The 20,541-nt window shown below is 34.7% G+C and overlaps 1 protein-coding gene across 1 annotated transcript in view; it reads left to right on the plus strand.

Annotated features, from left to right (window-relative positions):
- ZMYND11 (zinc finger MYND-type containing 11) overlaps positions 1 to 18,912 on the plus strand; it is a 174,797-nt gene extending 155,885 nt beyond the window's left edge. Inside the window, exons 7-15 of the mRNA XM_042782248.1 lie at positions 2,337 to 2,424; positions 3,008 to 3,063; positions 4,173 to 4,250; positions 5,938 to 6,056; positions 11,928 to 12,135; positions 12,745 to 12,813; positions 13,758 to 14,030; positions 14,350 to 14,535; positions 18,790 to 18,912. Coding sequence (XP_042638182.1) covers positions 2,337 to 2,424; positions 3,008 to 3,063; positions 4,173 to 4,250; positions 5,938 to 6,056; positions 11,928 to 12,135; positions 12,745 to 12,813; positions 13,758 to 14,030; positions 14,350 to 14,535; positions 18,790 to 18,912 — 1,200 coding nt within the window. The remainder of the gene's footprint in view (positions 1 to 2,336; positions 2,425 to 3,007; positions 3,064 to 4,172; positions 4,251 to 5,937; positions 6,057 to 11,927; positions 12,136 to 12,744; positions 12,814 to 13,757; positions 14,031 to 14,349; positions 14,536 to 18,789) is intronic.
- The last annotated feature ends 1,629 nt before the right edge of the window (positions 18,913 to 20,541 follow it).

Genomic DNA, 20,541 nt, shown 5'->3' on the forward strand with positions numbered 1-20,541 from the left:
GTAGCTTGGTCAATTTAGTATCTTAGATGTGAAGAATTCATTTTTGGACATGGATTTCTAGTTTTAGCGGGAGCTCTGGTGGCATAGTACCTAAGGCATTTGACTGCTAACCAGAAGGCTGGCAGTTCAAACCCACCAGCTACTCCTCAGAAGGAAGGTTGGGCAATCTACTTCTGTAGTTATATCGCCTCGGAAACCCAAGGAGGGGTTGCTCTGAGTCAGATCTGACTTGACAGCAGTGAGTTTGGTTTGGGTTTGGTTTCTAGTTTTAGCAGGAGTTTATAGAGGTTTTTCTCAGGTAAAAATGAGAGCATAGCACTAATCTAGAGTTATAGGAAATAATGACAATGAATTTGAACAAACTAAAGATTTTCAAGTAGAAAATTTAAAATTTTTTTTTAATGTTTTTAATTTTATCCGCTATAGCTGAGGACTCTTAATGAATTTGCTAATATTTAATTATAAATTACTACAAAATCTAATAGAAGATTTAGACATGTTTCCAGCCAAGGTTGCTGCTATTGCTAATTCTGTACCTCATGTGTCACTCTGGAATTTTTAATTTTAAGGTTAGCTCCTAATAGCCTATGGGAAGACTAGGGGAATAATTTTAAATCATCTTCTAAGTTTCCTTATCACCTTAGTAACTGAGAAAGACTAAGGGCCTATTATTTCAATGTGGAAAAAAAAAAAAGGTAAATGAAAATTGTTTACTTGAATTGGCCGGTAAATCCTGAAATGAAAACAGGTAATTTTAATTTCACCTCCTACCCTAAGACTGTATAGCCCTGGGCATAGCCCTTTCTCCTGAATTGTAGCTTAGGCCTATGTGTTCCATGTTAACACTAACCTAGGTTCTAACTGGGTGTCTTGGTGATATGTTTAGCCTACTATAAGCAAAAACACTGTTTAAGTAAAATAAAGGGGAAGACGACATGATTTTTATGCTTCAGACTGAATACAGACCAAAATACAGGTCATGGTAACTGCAAAAATCAGTCAAAACAGAGTGCTTTGGGAATGCTGTAAAATTTTTCTCAATCTGGTTGCATATTGGTATCATTCTGGATGAACTTTTAAATAGTACCAAGCTTTACTGTAGACCAATAAAATCAGAAAGTCGGGGAAGAACTCAGATATCAATATTTGTAAACAGTCCATGTGACTCATTTAGAATCACATGGACTGTTTATAAATGAGGTAACTCCAAATGGAAGAATCTGGAAAGCCTTCATGGTAGCAGTGGTAACTGAATTGGGTCTTGGAGGATTTCAACAAGAAACTGACATTCCTAGAGTGAAACTGCATAAGCCAAGGCAGGAAATAGAAAAAGGATGGCTCAGTTCTCAATTATTCCTTAGAGGCTTTAGCATTCCAATCTATATTCCAAGTCAGTTTCCTAATTGTATAACCAGGATAAGAAAATGCATCATTGCTTCTTCTAGCTAACTTTGTTATATCTCACTTCCAAAATTTTTATCCAATAAAACTCCCTCAGACTGCCTCATAACCCTCTTTGGCAATCAAAAGCAAAGTTACAGAAAACTTAATGAAGGAAATCCTTTTTACATATCACTCTTACACCATAGAAATCCTGGCATTACCTTGATATATTTAGGAACACCTTTTTGTTATTGTTTGTTGGTTTAATTTTTCCAAATAATACTTAGTCTCAATTAAGTTTTATAAATGTGTCTTTTTAATTGTTGTTGTTGTTGTTGTTGTTGTTATGTGCTGTCAAGTCAGACCCGACTCATAGTGACCCCTCCTTGGGTTTCCAAGGCAGTATCACTACGGAAGTAGATTGCCCAACCTTCCTTCCGAGGAATGGCTGTTGGGTTTGCACTGCCAGCCTTCTGGTTAGCAGTCAGTTGCCTTAGGCAATACACTACCAGAGCTCCTATCTTATTAGTAGGTATGGTAAACTTTATAGAGGCTAAAAGTCCTACTTTTCAATCTTTAGTCTGTGTTATAAAGAATAGTAGATATGTAGTTACGGCTTTATCAACCATGTTGACCAAACAGTTTGTTGTTTATGAAGCTTTGCAGTAGAGTTCATCATTGTTGCAAATGAGAGGTTTAAGCTGAAAATTCATTCCAGTAAATTAACCCATAGCGCAGTGTTAACTACTGATAAGTGATCTGCCATCTTTCATGGTACTATAATATTCAAACTACAAATGGAGTTGTTGATTTCTTTTACCTATATTCTCTATCTGTAGTGCCACAGGTAGTCCTTATGTCATCCTGGAAAAACTCTGTTTTGTCCCATACACTAACCTGTTAACAAAACGCAGACAAATATTTTCACCACTAACTGTTTTTGCTCTCTGCAGAAAGTGAATGAAGGGAAATACCGAAGTTATGAAGAGTTCAAAGCTGATGCTCAACTGCTTCTCCACAACACAGTTATTTTCTATGGAGGTTGGATATTTTTTGTTTTTTCTTTTGTATGTGTGTGTTTAAATACCATTTCTATTCTATGTTGAGAAATATCTTTTATAAAAAAAATAAATTAAAAAATTAACATCTTAAAGATCTTTAAGAGAGAATGTTAGGATTTAAATTGTTGAGAATATTTGGTGATGCAATTATAGCATAGAGACTTGACTGGCCAAAGGCACCACTATAGTACACTAAGTGATGAAAATATTATGATTCTTTATTGTTTTATACGTATTTGTCTTAGTTAACATACTTTTTTTATGAGTACTTTGATTAGTTCTGGTTGTTTCTCCTTAAATATCCCATCATTGAAAGGTAAAAAGGTAATTCTATACCTAGAGAAACAGTAGTTATACTCAATGTAAAAGATGCCTATAGTTTTAAATGAAATTTTCTGAACTTCATTTAAAATATGTATTTTGAAAATAAAATACGTATTTTGATTTTAAATGGTTTATGTCCACTTTTGCTAAACTAAAAGAAAATTAAATGATGGTGTTAATTTTGATTGTCTTGTTTTTCTAGATTATTGGTAATAGGTAATATCTATCTTTAATTACAGCAGAGAGTGAGCAAGCTGACATAGCAAGGATGCTATATAAAGACACATGCCATGAGGTACTATTCATACCTAATAAGTAAAGTCTTGCTATAATACAAATTAATTTGTTTTTTCAGATTCTTCTGTTCTTATATATATATTTAAAATACGCCATTACCTTTATTTTTTTTTTTTTTTCTGGCAAAACTCTACTCAGATAAATCCTAAGAGTTAGATTTAGTTACTTAAGTAACTTGCACAAGGAAACTTTTGTTTTCTCATCTGTAACAATCCTTAAGAGGTGTTGCATTAGTTAGATAATGTATATGTAAATGTGTTACCTGGACATATAATCAATGTGCCCTATTTGAATAGAGGATTCAAATTTGAATCCGTTATAATTATACAGCTTAAAAAAATAAACTAAGTTCATATCTATATAATAAATGAATATATTTAAGGAGTTTTTTTGTGGTCATTCTCATTTGAAACACTCACTGGTAACTATCCTATCTTTTAAGAATATCTCTTATAAAAATGTATTTTTTAAATTTATTTCAAATTTGACTTTTGTCTTTTATTCATACAATAAATATTTATTGAGTGTTTATTATGTGCCAGGAAGTGTGTTTGAAGGGAAAAAATGGTAAAAATCACGAACTTCCTCCTCATGGAGCTAGATTATGATGAAGGAGATTAGGGGTTAGGGGAAAGAAACATAAAATAGCTTTCATCAGCAGTTATAGAAAAAAAGATTATGAAAGAAGCAAGAGACTAAAATGGAGAATGATGCAAAGTAAGGATTGCTGCTGTTGGTAGTGAATATTTTACATGGGTATACCTAGATAAAATTACTTTTTTTTGAGGAAATAATATATAAGCCTACAGCTAAACAAACAGAAGATACCAAGGCAGAGATTAGACCATGACAGGCCTTGTAAGGAATTTGTATTGTATTTTAAATGTAAAATGAGACCAAAAAAATAGTAGTTTTCACAGGAAAGTGACAAGTTCTTCTAGTATTTATTGAAAAAATAAAAATGTAAGCTTATGTAAGCAAAAAAGATTTTATAAGGAACGAAATTCAAGCTTATCTATGAATGAGACTTAATTTACATGAATATATTTAATATAGTTTAATAAATACGTATCTCTTACATAGGCTAAAACAGTTTTTCTTTTTCAGCTGGATGAACTACAGCTTTGCAAGAATTGCTTCTATTTGTCAAATGCTCGCCCTGACAATTGGTTCTGCTATCCTTGTGTATGTGAAAATTTGTAATTTCTATTTTTTTCTTTAAGTGGATAATGTACTGCTCTAAAAAAACAAACGCACTGCCATTGAGTCAATTCTGACTCATAGTGACTCCCATTGGGTTCTCAAGGCTGTAAATCTCTACAGACGTAGATTGCCTCATCTTCCTTCTGTGGAGCAGATGTTGGGTTTAAACTGCCAGCCTTCTTTTGGTTAGCAGCCAAATGCCTTTACCACTGCACCACCAGAGCATCTTATTGTACTCTTCTAAAGAAGTTTATTTCCACTTTGTTTAAAGGTTATAGTCCTTCCTAAATAGATTTCATTATGTCAGAATATTATTGTTATTATTTGTTATCATTGATTACAACTCTTGGTGACCCCATGCATACAGAGTAGAACTGCTCCGTAGGGTTTTCAAAGCTGTGACTTTTCAGAAGCAAATCACCAGCCCTGTCCTCTGTGGTGTTTTGGGGTGGGCTTGATCCACCAACCTCTCAGTTAGAAGGCAAGTGCTTTACCTTCTGCACCACCTAAAGGTATATGGTTTTAATGCATATAAAAAGCTGAAACATTGGGAAAATAATGAGATTGTCATCTATTTCAGATTTTAAAATGAAGAGCTTAAATAAGTTGTGGGTTTCATGATAAATAGAATTCTGACTTTTCCTCTCATTCTTTCACAAGAAACGTAAGGCTTTATATCTGTCTGTAACAAACCTAGGGCTCCAGTTATTTAATTTCCTCTAAAATGATGTAAGTTCAAGAAGACAGCAGAAGGGCAGCCTGTGAGTGTTCTAGATATGCATGACACTAGGCTGTAAGAGGACAGTGCTTCTGAAAAAGTGCCTATCAGTCCCTTGAGGATTTTGTTAACATGTAGATTTAGTAGATCTGGACTACCAGTTGCATTGAGTTGATTCTGACTCATGGAGATCCCATGTATGTCAGAGTGGATTTTCAGTGACTAATTTTTCAGAAGTAGATCACCGATTCTTTTCTTCCAAGGAATCTCTGGATAGATTTGAACATCTAGCTATTTGGTTAGCAAAAAAATAAACTCACTGCCAATGAGTTGGTCCCAACTCATAACGACCCTTCCTTGGGTTTCTGAAGCAGAATCTCTATGGAAATAGATTGCCCAGTCCTCCTTCTCAGGAGTGCCTGGTGGGTTTGAATTGCCAGCCTTCTGGTTAGCAGTCAAACGCCTTAAGCACACCACCAGAGCTCCTGTTTCATTAGCAACTGTACGCATTAACTGTTTGCACCACTCTGAGACTCAGATCTGGTCTAGGTCCTAGAATTCTCTCATTTCTAACAAGCTGATCTTGTTCAGGTGGTGCTGATCTGAATTGAACTATATTATATGAAGCAAAGTAAGGGTGGTCTTTTTGCCACTATTATTTAATATGGCCCTTGGCTTCAGTGGCTGCACCATTCCAAAGCACAACAAGCTGTGGAGAGAATGTTTTTCCTCTGAGAACTAAAGATTCACACTCTTACCCAGATTTGAATTTTTTGTGTTTTTCCCGAAGATCAACCAACCTCAGGGAAAAAAGTTCAATTTGTTTAGGAGTTAGAAGGGAATTCTTTTCAAAATAATAGATTATACTTAATTCAATAGTGCAATATTAATAATGTATTTGCATGTAATACTTTAAAAGTAATATAACAAGGTAAAACATTCTGTTTCCAGATACCTAATCATGAGCTGGTCTGGGCTAAAATGAAAGGTTTTGGGTTTTGGCCAGCCAAAGTCATGCAGAAAGAGGACAATCAGGTTGACGTCCGCTTCTTTGGTCACCATCACCAGAGGTAATTCGTGAATCCATGTGCAAATGATCATAGTTGTGCTTCTCAAGAACTCTTTAAGAGAATGATAAATCACACCTTTTATAATGTTCTGATTTCTCCATCAGAGAAATTATGAAATTTATTTTAAATTAATTAAACAAAGTCAGCACAAAACTAACAATGATTTCTGTAAATTATATTTCTAGATATATTTCAAATGTCATTTACTAAACTAAGGAAATTTTCCATAACTGACACTGTTGACCCTCAGAAGTATGTTCATCCTGAGACTGAATTCATAGTGACAGTGAGGTGGAAGGGTTCTCAGAATGTGTTCTTTTCATAATGTTGTAAGGATGTTATTAGTTGATTTAAGGGCCTGTTGATGCCATGGACAAAAATTATTGATTAAGGAGTACAAGAACATATCAATCTTGTGGTCTAAGCATATATATAAATACATTAACTATATGTAAGAATTATATGTGTATAACCACAAGACATGGTTTCTAATTCAGATTTAAAATTTTCTGTTGCTGAGGAGATGTATAGAGTGCAACTTATTCATATTTTCATGTAATAAGAATTATGTATCTCAAAAGTAAAAACCATTTTTTATTATAAAAATTATTTTACCCAATTAAGTATCTCATATGAGGAATGCTGAAGAACATGACTAAAATTACAACTAACTTCTTCATTTTGATGTTAAGCTCCTAACCTTTATTGAGCACTGAAGGTTAGAAAGTCTAAAGTGTTTTCCTAAATAATGTCACTAACAGAATTAATTTTTAAAAATGTGAGTTCACATCTTGTGCACTATCAAAGACTCAGAGGTTGATGTGATTTTCTCTTTTAGTTCATTTAACACAGTTAACTTTACATGAACGTTACCACAAAGTATTTAATAGGGCAAAAAAAAATGAGCTATATAATTTAAAAGTCAGTCCTTGCAAGTATTTAAATTAACAAAAAATAATCACTGTTGTCAGTGAATTATACGTGGTGGTGTTGTTGTTATGTGCCATCGAGTCGTCTCTGACTAATATTATAGCAACTTATGTACAACAGAAAACACTGCCTGGCCCTGTGCCAGCCTCACGGACCCTACTATGCCCGAGCCCATCACTGCAGCCACCGTTCTGTCCATCTTATTGAGGGCCTTCCTCTCCTTCATTGACCCTCCACTTTACCAAGCATGAATGGTCCCTTCTGACAACATGACCAAAGTAGGTGAAATGAAGTCTAGCCATTGTCGCTTCCAAGGAGCATTCTGGCTGCACTTCTTCCAGGACAGATTTGTTAATTCTTCCAGCATTCTTCGCCAGTACCACAACTCAAAAGCATCAACTCTTCTTCGGTCTTCCTTGTTCATCGTCCAGCTCTTGCATGCATATGAGGTTATTGAAAATACCATGGCTTGAGTTAAACACACCTTAGTCTTCAAGGAGACATCTTTGTTCCTCAGCACTTGAAAGAGGTCTTTTGCAGCAGATTTGCTCAATGCAGTATGTCGTCTGAAGTCTTGACTGCTGCTTCCATTGGTGTTCATTGTACAACCAAGTAATGTGACAACTTCAATCTTTTCTCCATTTATCGTAATGCTGCTTATTGGTCCAGTTGTGAGGATTTTTGTTTTCTTTATATTGAGATGTAAACCATACTATGGACTGTAATCTTTAATCTTCATCAGTAAGTGCTCCAAGTAATCCTCATTTTTAGCAAGCAAAGTTGTGTCAAGTGCATATCTCAGGTTGTGAATGAGCCTTCCTCCGATCCTGATGCCATGTTCTTCTTCATATAGTCCAGCTTCTTGGATTATTTGCTTAGCATACAGATTGAATAAGTATGGTGAAAGAATACAACCCTGACGTACTCCCTTCCTGATTTTAAACCATGCAGTATTCCCTTGCTCTGTTCGAACAACAGCCTCCTGGTCTGTGTACAGATTCCTCATGAGTACAATTAAGTGTTCTTAAATTCCCATTCTTTTCAATGTCATCCATAATTTGTTATGATCCGCACACTCAAATGCCTTTGCATAGTCAATAAAGCATAACAAGTAGACATCTTTCTGGTATTCTTTGCTTTGAGCCAAGATCCACCTAAAAGCAGCTATCATATCCCTCATTCCCTGTCCCCTTCTGAATCCAGCTTGCATTTCTGGAAGTTTCTCTGTCAACATACTGCTGCAACCTTTTTTTTATTTTTATTTTTAATTTTTATTGTGATTTGGGTGACAGCTTACAGAGCAAATTCATTTTCCACACAGAAGTTTACATACACTTTGTCTCATGACATTGACTGCAGTTTCCCACAGTGCAACAGCTCTCTTCCCAATTCATCCCCATTGTTACCTCTTCCCTGTGTCCTTCCCTCCCATGCACTCTCACCCCCTGAGCTTCTCCCTGTGCATACACCCTTCTATTCGCCCATGATTGATGTCTCCAAGGAGTGTATCTACCTAATGTAATTGTTCAGCTTATATGCCTATCTTTTGTTTGGCTGGAAGCCACAGAAGTGAGTTCAGTTCCAGACCTGAAGGGCAGCTAGGGACCATAGTCTCAGGGATTCCACCAGGCTCTATGAGACCAGCAAACCTGGTCCCCCCTTTTCTTGATGATTTTGAGTTTTGTTCCACATTGTTCTCCTGCTCTATCCAGGATCTCCTACATAGATCCTTCTCCAAGTGGTTGACAGTGGTAGCTGGGTACCATCTAGTTCTTCTGGTCTCATAGTCATATAGGCTGAGGATCGCATGGTATACCAGTCCCTAGAACTAATTGTTTCCATTCATCTTTAGTTTTCTTCATTCTCCTTTGCTCTCAATGAGGAGAGACCTATTGTTTACTGCAATCGTTTTTTAATTATCTTCAGTAAGATTTTACTTCATGTGATATCAATGATATTGTTTGATAATTTCCACATTCTGTGGGATTACCTTTATTCAAAATGGGTACAAATATGGATCTCTTCCAGTCAGTAGGCCGAGTAACTGTCTTCCAAATCTCTTGGCATAGCCAAGTGAGTACCTCCAGTGGAGCATCCATTTGTTGAAACATCTCAATGGGTATTCTGTCAATTCCTGGACACTTGTTTTTTTGCCAATTCCTTCAGTGCAGCTTCGAGTTCTTCCTTTAAAACCACTGGTTCTTGATCATATGCCACCTCATAAAATGGAAGATCATCTCACAGTTCTTTTTGGTGTAGTGACTCTGTGTATTCCATCCATCTTCTTTTGATGTTTCCTGCATCGTTCAGCATACTGCCCATGGAATCTTTCCATATTGCAATTTGAGGCTTAAAGTTTTTCCTCAGTTCTTTCAGCTTGAGAAATGCCAAGAATGTTCTTCCCTTTTGCTTTTCTAACTCCTGGAATGTCCCCCTTCTTATGGTCCCCTGTCTAAATCTTACTCATCTTTCAAAATCAAGACCAAATGGAGTTATATGTAACTCCATTGTACATATAGGAACTGCTGAACCAATGTGTATTCTCAACAAAGTCTAAAATAATAATAATAAATCATTGTACAGTCCACAGAATGTCTTCCATGATGTTCAAAGGGTAGTCTTATGCAAATATCGTTATTATAAGAGAAGCTACAAAATGAGGGACTTCTTCCACTACATAATGAATTTTTATTTAATCTTCATTTTCTTTAAATAGAGGTTTAGTTAACCTGAAACCTGTGAATACATACTAAAACGTTCAAAAAAAGTAGTTCTGTTCTTTCATAGATTGATACACATTTAGCTGAGATGGCTGTTATGTCAAGACATTAAATAATGATACAATAAAATAACCCATTATGAAATTAATATTTTAATTATATGATTATTAAGTGATTAACTTTGAATATTATATTTGTAATACTTCATATTCATTTGATTTCAATTTCTTATCCAGCCAGGCAGTGTGGCAGCAGGTGGGTTAACATACAGGTTAAACGTAGGTAGTCTCTATGCAGAAACCGTCCATCTCTAGATTGAGACCCAGGGGAAACAATAGGTAGAATGGGTAGATTAAAAACTATGTCTTGGCTTCAGCATCTACTGCTTCTCTAATCTTCGGCATGAATTTAATCCTTCTGAGCCTTAATTTTCTCTGTAAAACAGAGTCTCAATAGTACCTGTGTCATAAAGGTTTTTGTAAGGTTAAAAAAATTTATATACAAAGACCAAAGCACTGTAACTGGAAGAAAGTGAATAATCAGTAACTGTTAGCTATTGTAATGCAAATGTGCAAAGAAGGAGGGGGGAAAAGAGTTTTATTCCATTTAGTTGGTTCGTCACATACAACACAATTAGAAAATTCAGTTATTTTAAAAATCCATACTGATAAGTAAGAGAATCTGATCATCAGAAATCAGTTTGCAAACAGTTGTATCTTCAACCATATTAATAATATGAATTAATTTGCTTTATCTTATTCATTATACCACCAAAACATATTTAAAAACTATTTGAGCTAATCTGTGTGAATCCTTAATTTGTCCCTTAAAAGAGAATTAAAACATGAAATTACATTACCAGAGTCACATTTGCAAATATAATTGGAAAATGACATTATCCCAAGCTTACTGTTTTCTGGAAGATCTTACTTAAACAGTTTAGTCTCTATGTAGAAACTGCCCATCACTAAATTGATATATTTCACAATGCTGTCTCCCAACTTGTACCTGATGCTCTAGAAGATGTCTTAACTATTGCTCAGGTATCCCTACAGTTTTCTATCTCATATGTGGCATTCCCTCTGCCTGAAATGTCTCCACTCATATGGTCCTCTGTCTTAATCTTATTCATCTTGCAAAATCAAGCCCAAATGAAGCCATCTAACACTTACAACCAAATGAAAACCTCTTCCTCTCCACAGCACCTGAGATGTACCTTTACTACATGTTGCAATGTATTAGAATTACTTCCTTAGTTTTTTTCTGAGAAAACTGTAAGTTCCTTAAAGGCAGAGGCAATGTGTATACAGAAGTACCATCCTATTAATTAAGAGACCTAAGTCCTCACTAGATTCTAGCCACTATTTAAGTTTACCTTAACCCATATGGTAATATCTCATTTAGCTATAAAATGAGACAGAAGAAGTCAAGATCAAATAGATTCCAATTCACCTTTATATTCTTTGTAGTGCCTTCCATTGATACAAAAATATTTGTTGAAATGATATAACATTCTAGACTTATACTAATTTAAATTTAGTTAGAAGATCAATGCCTAGAAAAAACATTCTTGAATATTTAGCATTGTTCCCAGTGGAAGATAGTTTTTCAGTTTGTAGTTTTAGTTTTATATTACACATAATTCAGAGGCACTTAAAATTGTGTTCATAGCTAAGTACTTTATTGCTAAAAGATATAAACACTTCTCTATTCATTAGTCATGGTTTCTCTAATAATGAATAGGGGCATGATACAAATATAAGTAGTATTTTATGTTTATCCTAATTTTATACAGATAAATGTATATATCATGAAAATTACTGGCATTTTCAAATGATTATGTAGTGTTGATCTGCAAATAATAGATGGGCCTACTAATTTACCATATCAGTAAGAAGAAGTATTTTAAAAAGGATTTATGAACAATGTAGATATGAACTATGGCTTGAGCTCAGCAAATTAAAGAAAATAATGAATAATAAGGAGGTATTTGTGAGTCACTTAAAGTCTGAGAACTTTGGTGACTTTAAAAAATAATCACTTCAACTCTTTTCTACTCAGTAGTAGTTTGTTCTTTCAAATCATAATTAACAGATCATATTAAATTAGAATTGCCATAGATATTACTTTACACTAGGTAAAATCTACTAAATACTCTTACATGTATACCTTTGCTACCAATTTGGAAATTTTTAACTATACTTTTAAATGTTTTCAACAGGGCCTGGATTCCTTCTGAAAATATACAAGACATCACTGTTAACATTCACCGGTTGCACGTTAAGCGCAGTATGGGTTGGAAAAAGGCATGTGATGAGTTGGAATTGCATCAGCGTTTCCTTCGTGAAGGAAGATTTTGGAAGTCTAAGAATGAGGACCGAGGTGAGGAAGAGGCAGAATCCAGTATCTCCTCCACAAGTAACGAGCAGGTGAGTTGTGTCTCACTTAGAAACTACTTAGGAATGATTGTTTTTTAAATACGAAAATTGTTAGTATATATTCCCCACTGTAATGAACAGATTCTGACATTTTTTCTTCTCTTTCATATAACGTTTGTAAAGTGCTCACAAAAGTAAATCAAAACCAACTTGAATAAGTAAATATAAAACTATCAATAGTCTTGAGCCTGACCCTACCAGCAAGAAGAGCCTAAATATATTGTTCATTTTTGAAGGTGTAGTGCCTAAGGCATTTAACTGCCAACCAGAAAGCTGGGGTTCAAACCCACCAGCCACTCCTCAGAAGGAAGATTGGGCAATCTACTTCCGTAGAGATACTGCCTCAGAAACCCCAGGAGGGGTTGCTATGAGTCAAGTCGACTCAATGGCAATAGGTTTGATTTTTGTTTGTATTAACTCTTTAAAGCCATCAGTTACCAGGATAGGTAATTAAGTGGTAAACTAAGTGGTTTGAAAGAGCTAATAGAAAAAGTGAGCACATTTACTCACTTCTCACCTGTGGGTCCATTACTAGTACTTTCACCAGAGAAGTATTTCTTAATCTGGAATAATTTGCTATTACGTTTATAATGCCCACAGCTGAAGGTCACTCAGGAACCAAGAGCAAAGAAAGGACGACGTAATCAAAGTGTGGAACCCAAAAAAGAAGTAAGTTGCCCTGGCTTTGCAGTGTCCAAGTGGCAGTTGAAACAGAAAATAGTTTTAAAGTTATCAAGATATTCACTTCTTGGAGGACACTTGTGAAATTTAGTTGCCATCATTCAAACATTATTAGTCACATTTGAACCTGGTTTCCTGAGCTTTCCTATCTATTATCACTAGAAATACAAAAACGTGCTCAAAGTCTGTCATAATTAAACAACTACGAAGGCACCTGACTGCTAACCAGAAGGTTGGTGGTTCAAACCCACCAGCCACTCCACAGAAGCAATACTGGACAATCTACCTCCGTAAAGATTTACTGCCTCGGAAACCCAATGGGGGTCGCTATGAGTTGGAATAGACTCCATGGCAGCAAAAGTTTGGCTTTTTTTTCTTCTTTGGATGAACTGTGGCTGAATGGGACAGGAACTTTGCTCTACAGTGCTAGGTTTCATGGAACTCTAGTATTTTTTTCATAGCTTTATTAAAAATAAAACAGTTAACCACTAAATCAATTAGGCCAACATTTGAAAACTATGCCTAATTTCGGCCATACTTAATGATATGATTCAAGCATGTTTTAAAACTATGTATAAATCCGAGCATAGTCCAAACACATGTTCAGTGAAAAATTATTTAGCGTCTCAAATTTGTTAATGAATCTAGTCCATAGAAGTGATTATAAGTTGTTAATAATGATTTTTCATTTTATATAACAAATTTTTTCATATATTTTAAAAGAAAAAAATAGTATAAAATATGTAATGAAGTTGTAAATTCCTGTTTAGAATCATTATAGCTGTTAATTATATAATTACATGTTTTTAACAGCAGTTTTATCATGTGGCTGTTTATACATATCACTATATTTTTATCCTAATGGAGGTTGTGCTTGTACTGGTAAATTATATTGCTTTGTTTTAGGTCTAAGCATTTTTCTTACTCTGTAGGAACCAGAGCCTGAAACTGAAGCAGTGAGTTCTAGCCAGGAAATTCCGACAATGCCTCAGCCAGTAGAAAAAGTTTCAGTTTCTACTCAGACCAAGAAGTTAAGTGCCTCTTCTCCGAGAATGCTGCATCGAAGCACTCAGACCACTAATGATGGAGTGTGTCAAAGCATGTGCCATGACAAATACACCAAAATTTTCAATGACTTTAAAGACCGAATGAAATCTGATCACAAGCGAGAAACTGAAAGAGTTGTACGAGAAGCTCTAGAAAAGGTAAAGCTAGCCATCACAACTGGTATATACAGCCTGCTGCTTTCTGAAACCTGGCCCAAAGAATGAATAGCATTTCCTGTAGTGGTTTATTAGCAGCTTTTATTTATGCATTAACCAAGTAGCACTTTTTACAACTGGGAATATAATGAAACCTTATTAATATTTCAATTAATAATGATACTTTTTCTCAACTAAATTTGATACAGACCTTAATGAAATAAAGGGAAGAGTTACATCATATGAGAAGAAAACATGCATTAAAGTGGTTTTATTTAAGTGACTGAGCTCACTTATTGTGGTTTAACTTTTTTCATTTCAGCTGCGTTCTGAAATGGAAGAAGAAAAAAGACAAGCTGTAAATAAAGCAGTAACCAATATGCAGGGTGAGATGGACAGAAAATGTAAGCAAGTAAAAGAAAAGTGTAAAGAAGAATTTGTAGAAGAAATTAAGAAGCTAGCAACACAGCACAAACAACTAATTTCTCAGACCAAGAAAAAACAGTGGGTAAGTATCAGTATTTATTTATCAGCTGACTTCTGAAAACATACCACAGGTATAATTAAAATCAATTTAGAAAAGTATATGCCAGATATGCAAAAATTATTCCTGAAATAAGATGAAATGTGAAAATCACAACTTTAAAAATTTTTATTAGAAGTCCTATAAATCTCTAAACCCCAGATCCCACATTACAGAGTATTGCTCAGGATTATTTTGTTAAAATGAGATTCTGATACTTTAATACATTAAGTATTTAGTACAATTATATAATTTTTTCATCTATACATATCTTTTACCAGAATAAGTAGATAACATCTAAATATTGTGGCAGTGGAACTTTAAAGATCGTAATAGTAAATTAAAGATTTTCAAATGTTACCGTACTCAGCATATGTACTTTACATAACAGATGACGCACTGTCCTCGAGTTGTATCTGACTCATAGCAACCCCTCCTTAGGCTTCTAAAGCAGAATCACTACAGAAGTAGATTGCCCAATCTTCCTTCCAAGGAGTGGCTCTTGGTTTTGAACCGCCAGCCTTCTGGTTAGCAGTCAAATGCCTTAGGCACTACACTACCAGAGTTCCTTTACATAACAGAATAATACTTAAAAAAGAATTAGAAATTACTTTTACTGTGGAGGAGCAGCTCATTGGTCTCTAACCTTAGAACCTGATTAAAGAGTATCATTTTTCATTGTGTCATGTTTATAAATCTTGTCTTTCCACCTATATGAGAAGTTTTCTGAGTACACAGAGTCATGTTCTTTTATTTCAATCTTCTACAACACTTAGTAAATTGGTGGGCAAAAGTTTTGTTTCCAAAAGCTCAGAACTTGGTTTTTAATTTTAGTAAATTATAAAGGTTTGTGATCATTTATTTAAATTCTTCATCTTTTCCAGCTTATATAATGAAGAGATGCTTTAAATACATGTAAATTTTTCATGAAATAGATAAAAATAAAAATCGTTGATAATGATTTTGCAAGAAGAAAAGAGGAAACAACATATAATTTAGAAAAATATGTGAAGGAAAGAAACTTGGGATGAAAAATTGAGGAATAAAAAATAAATATCACTGATGGGAATTTAGGTATGCTCAAGATAATAGCAAAAGCAGAATGCCCTAAGACCATGTCTGCAATAATTTTAAAATCATGCAGTAACTAGAAAATGCAGACGGTGGAATTAGATTTATGAGAACATGTCTTCATAAGTTTATTTAAAAAACAAAGAAAAGGGAAGAAGAGGCGTTAATAAAGAATTATAATACTGCTGCTTATAGCACTTTACTATAAAGAAAAGAAGTCCCTAGGTAATGCAAATGTGTTCATGTGCTCAGCTGTTAATGAAAAGAGTCTACCCAGTAGTCCTCTGAAGAAAGGCCTGGCAATCTACATTTGAAAAATCAGCCAGTGAAAAGCCTGTGGAGCGCAGTTCTACTCTTACACACATGGGGTCGCTATTAGTCAGAATAGACTCAGTAACAACTGGTTACCATTTGTGAAATAGTTGTGGTTGTTACTGCTGTACCCATTCTTTAATTGACAAACTCTGATCTAAACAAAGAATCCATATAAATTTGTCAGTTGGACATGGAAGATACCCAGAAGTGAGGATGAGCAGGGTTGTTGGCAAGGAAGATGAAAAATTGAGATTTGGACACTAAACACTTGAAAATGGGTCACTAAAGATATGCAAGTTTAAAAGACGGAAAGAATAGATTTTATGGTTGATGGTAAGAGTCTTGATGATAAGACTCCGAATATTCTATATTTGGAACCTAAAAATTCAGCCCTCTAATTTTTGTCATGATTGTGTCCTCTGTCCTTCCTGATCTATTAAAATTAACATCTTGAGATTTCTAGTTAGTTAGCTTGTCAGCAACTACAACTTGAATGAAGTTACTATTAGAAATATGTCGATAGCATGGTTTCATTTTAGATACAGTTTGGAATAATTCAGACAGATCTGTATTTGAAACTTAGGTCTGTACCACCAACCAGTTATGTGGCTTTGGACCAAGTTTATTTGTCTTCTATTTTAGTTTCTTCATCTTTAAATATTATTTCCCCAAAAAGTTGTTTTAGGATGTATATCTATTGGAGGAAATTTTCTTTGTTGGTTACCAGGGGTGGGAGGGGAGGGGAGGGGAGGGAACGCTGTTAGATAGATAGAGATAAATACTGATTTGGGTGAAGAGAAGGGCAATGTATCAAATGTGAGTGACCAATATGGCAGCATTGAGGATGAGAAAGACATAGAGAAGTACATAAATAAACCTTTCCTTAACTTTTACAATAACGGACTAATACAATATTTGTCCTTTTGTGACTGACTTATTTCACTCAGCATAATGTCCTCCAAGTTCATCCACATTATGCGGTGTTTTGCAGATTCGACATTATTCTTTAGCATTGCATAGTATTCCATTGTGTGTATGTACCATAGTTTGGTTATCCATTCCTCAGCTGATGGACATCTAGGTTGTTTCCATGTTTTGGCTATTGTAAATAGTGCTGCGATGAACATCGGCGTGCATATATCTGTTCTTGTTATGGCTCTCACTTCTTTAGGGTATGTACCTAGTAATGGGATGGCTGGGTCAAATGGTATTTCTAATTCCAGCTTTTGAAGGAATCGCCATACTGCTTTCCACAATGGTTGTACCATCTTTATAGTCCCACCAGCAGTGTATGAGAGTCCCAGTCTCTCCACAACCTCACCAGCATTTGTTATTTTCTGTCTTGTTGAACTTTGATACTAGTGCTGGAGCAAGATGGTATCTCATTGTTGTTTTGATTTGCATCTCTCTAATAGCTAATGATCATGAGCATTTCTTCATATGTTTGTTGGCCGCTTGAATATCCTCCTTGGTGAAGTGTCTATTCATGTCTTCTGCCCATTTTTTAATTGGATTGAGTAAACATATTTTTAAACATCTTTTGTCTCCCAAGCATCCTATTACCTTGTTTGTTCATTTACTTATTCTTACATTCACTCATTCATTTAGTTTGCCATTTTCCCTTTCTTTGTGGGTATATTGAAAGAATATACCTTTCTCACTGTTTTCCTCAATTGTGTCTCATCTTAACTTTCATTTTTTTGGCATCTGACATATTTACATTCTTTCTGCCCTATAATGCTATACTGTCTCTTAAATCATTTCTACATATTTCACCAGTCTACTAGAAAAAATGTGATGAGTAGAAAAAAATAGGTTTTGGAGTCCCAGTTTAGGTTCAGTCCTACCTCTACCAACTAGGTTTTTAATCATTCTGTTGATTCTCACAAGCCTCTACTCACTAGCTACCAGTAGCACCCCTCGCCCCTAAGTCTTGACAGTTAAAAATATTTTTCAGATATTTCCACATAAGATAAAGACTGGAAACTGACCACTGTATTTGAGATCATAAGTGACCTTGCTAATACCAATATTCAGTGGAGGGACAGGGGTGAAAGATTTTGTAGGTTTAAGAAAGAGTGGGAGGAGACTGTCTGGTAGAGCCTGATGGAACCCCTGAGACTATGGTCCCTAGCTGCCCTTCAGGTCTATAATTGAACCCACTTCTGTGGCTTCCAGCCAAACAAAAGACAGGCATGTGAGCTGAACATTTACATTAGGCAGATACACTCCTAGGAGAGATCAATCATGGGAGAAAAGAAGTGCTGTGTATGCACAGGGGACAGCTCAGGGGGCAGGAATGCATGGGAGGGAAGGACACAGAGAAGAGATAACTATGGGGAGGAAGTGGGAGGGGAGCTGTTGATTGTCAGAAATTGCAGTCAGTGTCATGAGACAAAGTGTATGTGAGCTGCTGTAAGGAAAGTGAATTTGCTCTATAAACCTTCACCCAAATCACAATAAAAATTAAAGAAAAAACGAAGAAAGAAAGAAAGAGTGGGAGGAGAATTGGAAATAGTAAGTATAGACAATTTTTTCAAGAATTTTGTGAAGAGGAGTAGAGAAATGGAAATGATGGCTGACAAAGTATGCTAGATCGAGAGCAGAAGATGAAAAATGATCAGTGTTTGTGTGCTGAGAAGAATGATGAGATATGAAAACAATTAGCATTATAGGTTAAGAGTTTGCTTTTTTTACTTTTTATTCTGCTCATTATATAAAATATATTATAAATCTTAAATGTTACAAACTTAGTAGCTTTTAAAGCATGACTTCAGAAGTCTTTCATTTTAACCAGCTTCTTTGACATTCAATCCCAAATCATGAAACTTCCTCCCTATTTGCTGTCTGTAGTGCTACAACTGTGAAGAGGAAGCCATGTACCACTGTTGTTGGAACACATCATACTGTTCAATCAAGTGTCAGCAAGAGCACTGGCATGCTGAACACAAACGTACCTGTCGTCGGAAAAGATGAAAGCTGTATTCTTCCTGGAGAATCACCCCGATGATTACTGTTCTCAGACACAGCGGTTTTTGTTTCCAAGAAGCCAAAATTGTTTAGAATTTGCTTCCCATTTTGCACCAGCCTTTAAACACTTTTCGTGAAGAAATTTTGCACAGTAGTTTAAATCTTTTGTTAATGCTCCTCCAGAGTTTTTCAGGAGGTAAAAGTAACATCAGTGGAGGGTATTATTTTAAATAAATTATAATTGAGAATTTGTTGCATTTTCAGCAAATTTTAAAACATTTTTAGGTTTTCCAGAGATTTTAACCTTTAAACAACAAATCTTTAAAAAAAAAAAAAAAAAAACAGGTGAATACAAGTGAGTTTAACAAAGAAACATTTAAAATAGATCTGAATGTAAGAACTACACAGAACTGCTTCAGAAATAAAACATACTACCTTGATGTAACATTTATTTCTTAACCTTGTTGAGCTGGTTTTGTTCAGCTTAATTTACTGTTTAAAGGCATTATCTATTGGTTATGCCAGTGGGTATATGATTGAATTTAGGGAACAGGGTTGACACAGCAGGTGCTAGTCCTGCATATTTTTTCTTAAATATTTCCCAATTGTGTTTTTCATTATTTCTTTTCAATATATAACTTTTATAACAAATTATTAGCTTTGATCTTGTAGTTTAAAATTGCAGGGAACTGGGGTAATCTTTTACTGAGCTGGATCTTAGAGAAAATGAATATTTAAATTTTAAAGTTTGCACATTTCGTCTTTGTCCTAACATGAGTGCTTGTAACAAAGTAAATAAACAACAAAAATAAAACAAAAAGCCAAAAACTACCTTTACCCATATGTGAAATGATCAATGAGGCATTCAAATTTCTTTAATGCTTCCCTTCCCTCTCCAAATATCATCTGACTGCCTATTATCTGGTGTCACCTAGTATATTGTAAGTAAGTTAATACTAAAAGGAAAGAAAGCACTTAAGTTTCACAGAAGCCGTTATGTTTGTAGTAATGGGTCATTGCCTATTAATGAACTCCATCACTGTACACAGAATGAAGAATAATGCATGTTAATTTTGTTGTATTAAAGATGCCGTGATTTGTAAAAAGTCTGTATTTTGCGGAATGTCTGGATTAAGAAGCATTACAATAGGAATGGATCGATAGTTGAATAATGATTTTTTTTTTTATATATATACATAGATATATAAAATACAGCCAGGAAAACTTAAATTACTTTAAAAAAAAAAAGAAAAAAGTCACAATTTACGTTTTTTCAAAGGCTGACTGATCTTAGACCAAGTCAAATTCCCATTTATCATTTAGTTATTTTTTGAGGTTAGAGAAATAATTTGTAAATATTTATTTAGATCTTTGATATTTATTAAAGCAATTACACATAATGGAAGTGAAAGAATCAGGAGAAAAGCCTTTAAAAAAGTTTTCTCTAGGTTTGTCAGGGTCACTCTAAAGATAAAAATATAACTAAGTCTTCTGTGAAATAATCATCCATCCAGTCCTGAGACTGTTGCAGATGGTGGTGACACAAGTTAATTGACAAGCTACTGCCAAATGGTGCACAATATTTTGTAATAATGACATGGTAGCCCATTTCAAATGATATACCTAAATTATTCA

Source organism: Orycteropus afer, unplaced genomic scaffold (genome assembly GCF_000298275.1).
Source record: "Orycteropus afer afer isolate SDZICR_OR568_19922 unplaced genomic scaffold, OryAfe1.0 scaffold00271, whole genome shotgun sequence".
Classification (NCBI taxonomy): domain Eukaryota; kingdom Metazoa; phylum Chordata; class Mammalia; order Tubulidentata; family Orycteropodidae; genus Orycteropus; species Orycteropus afer.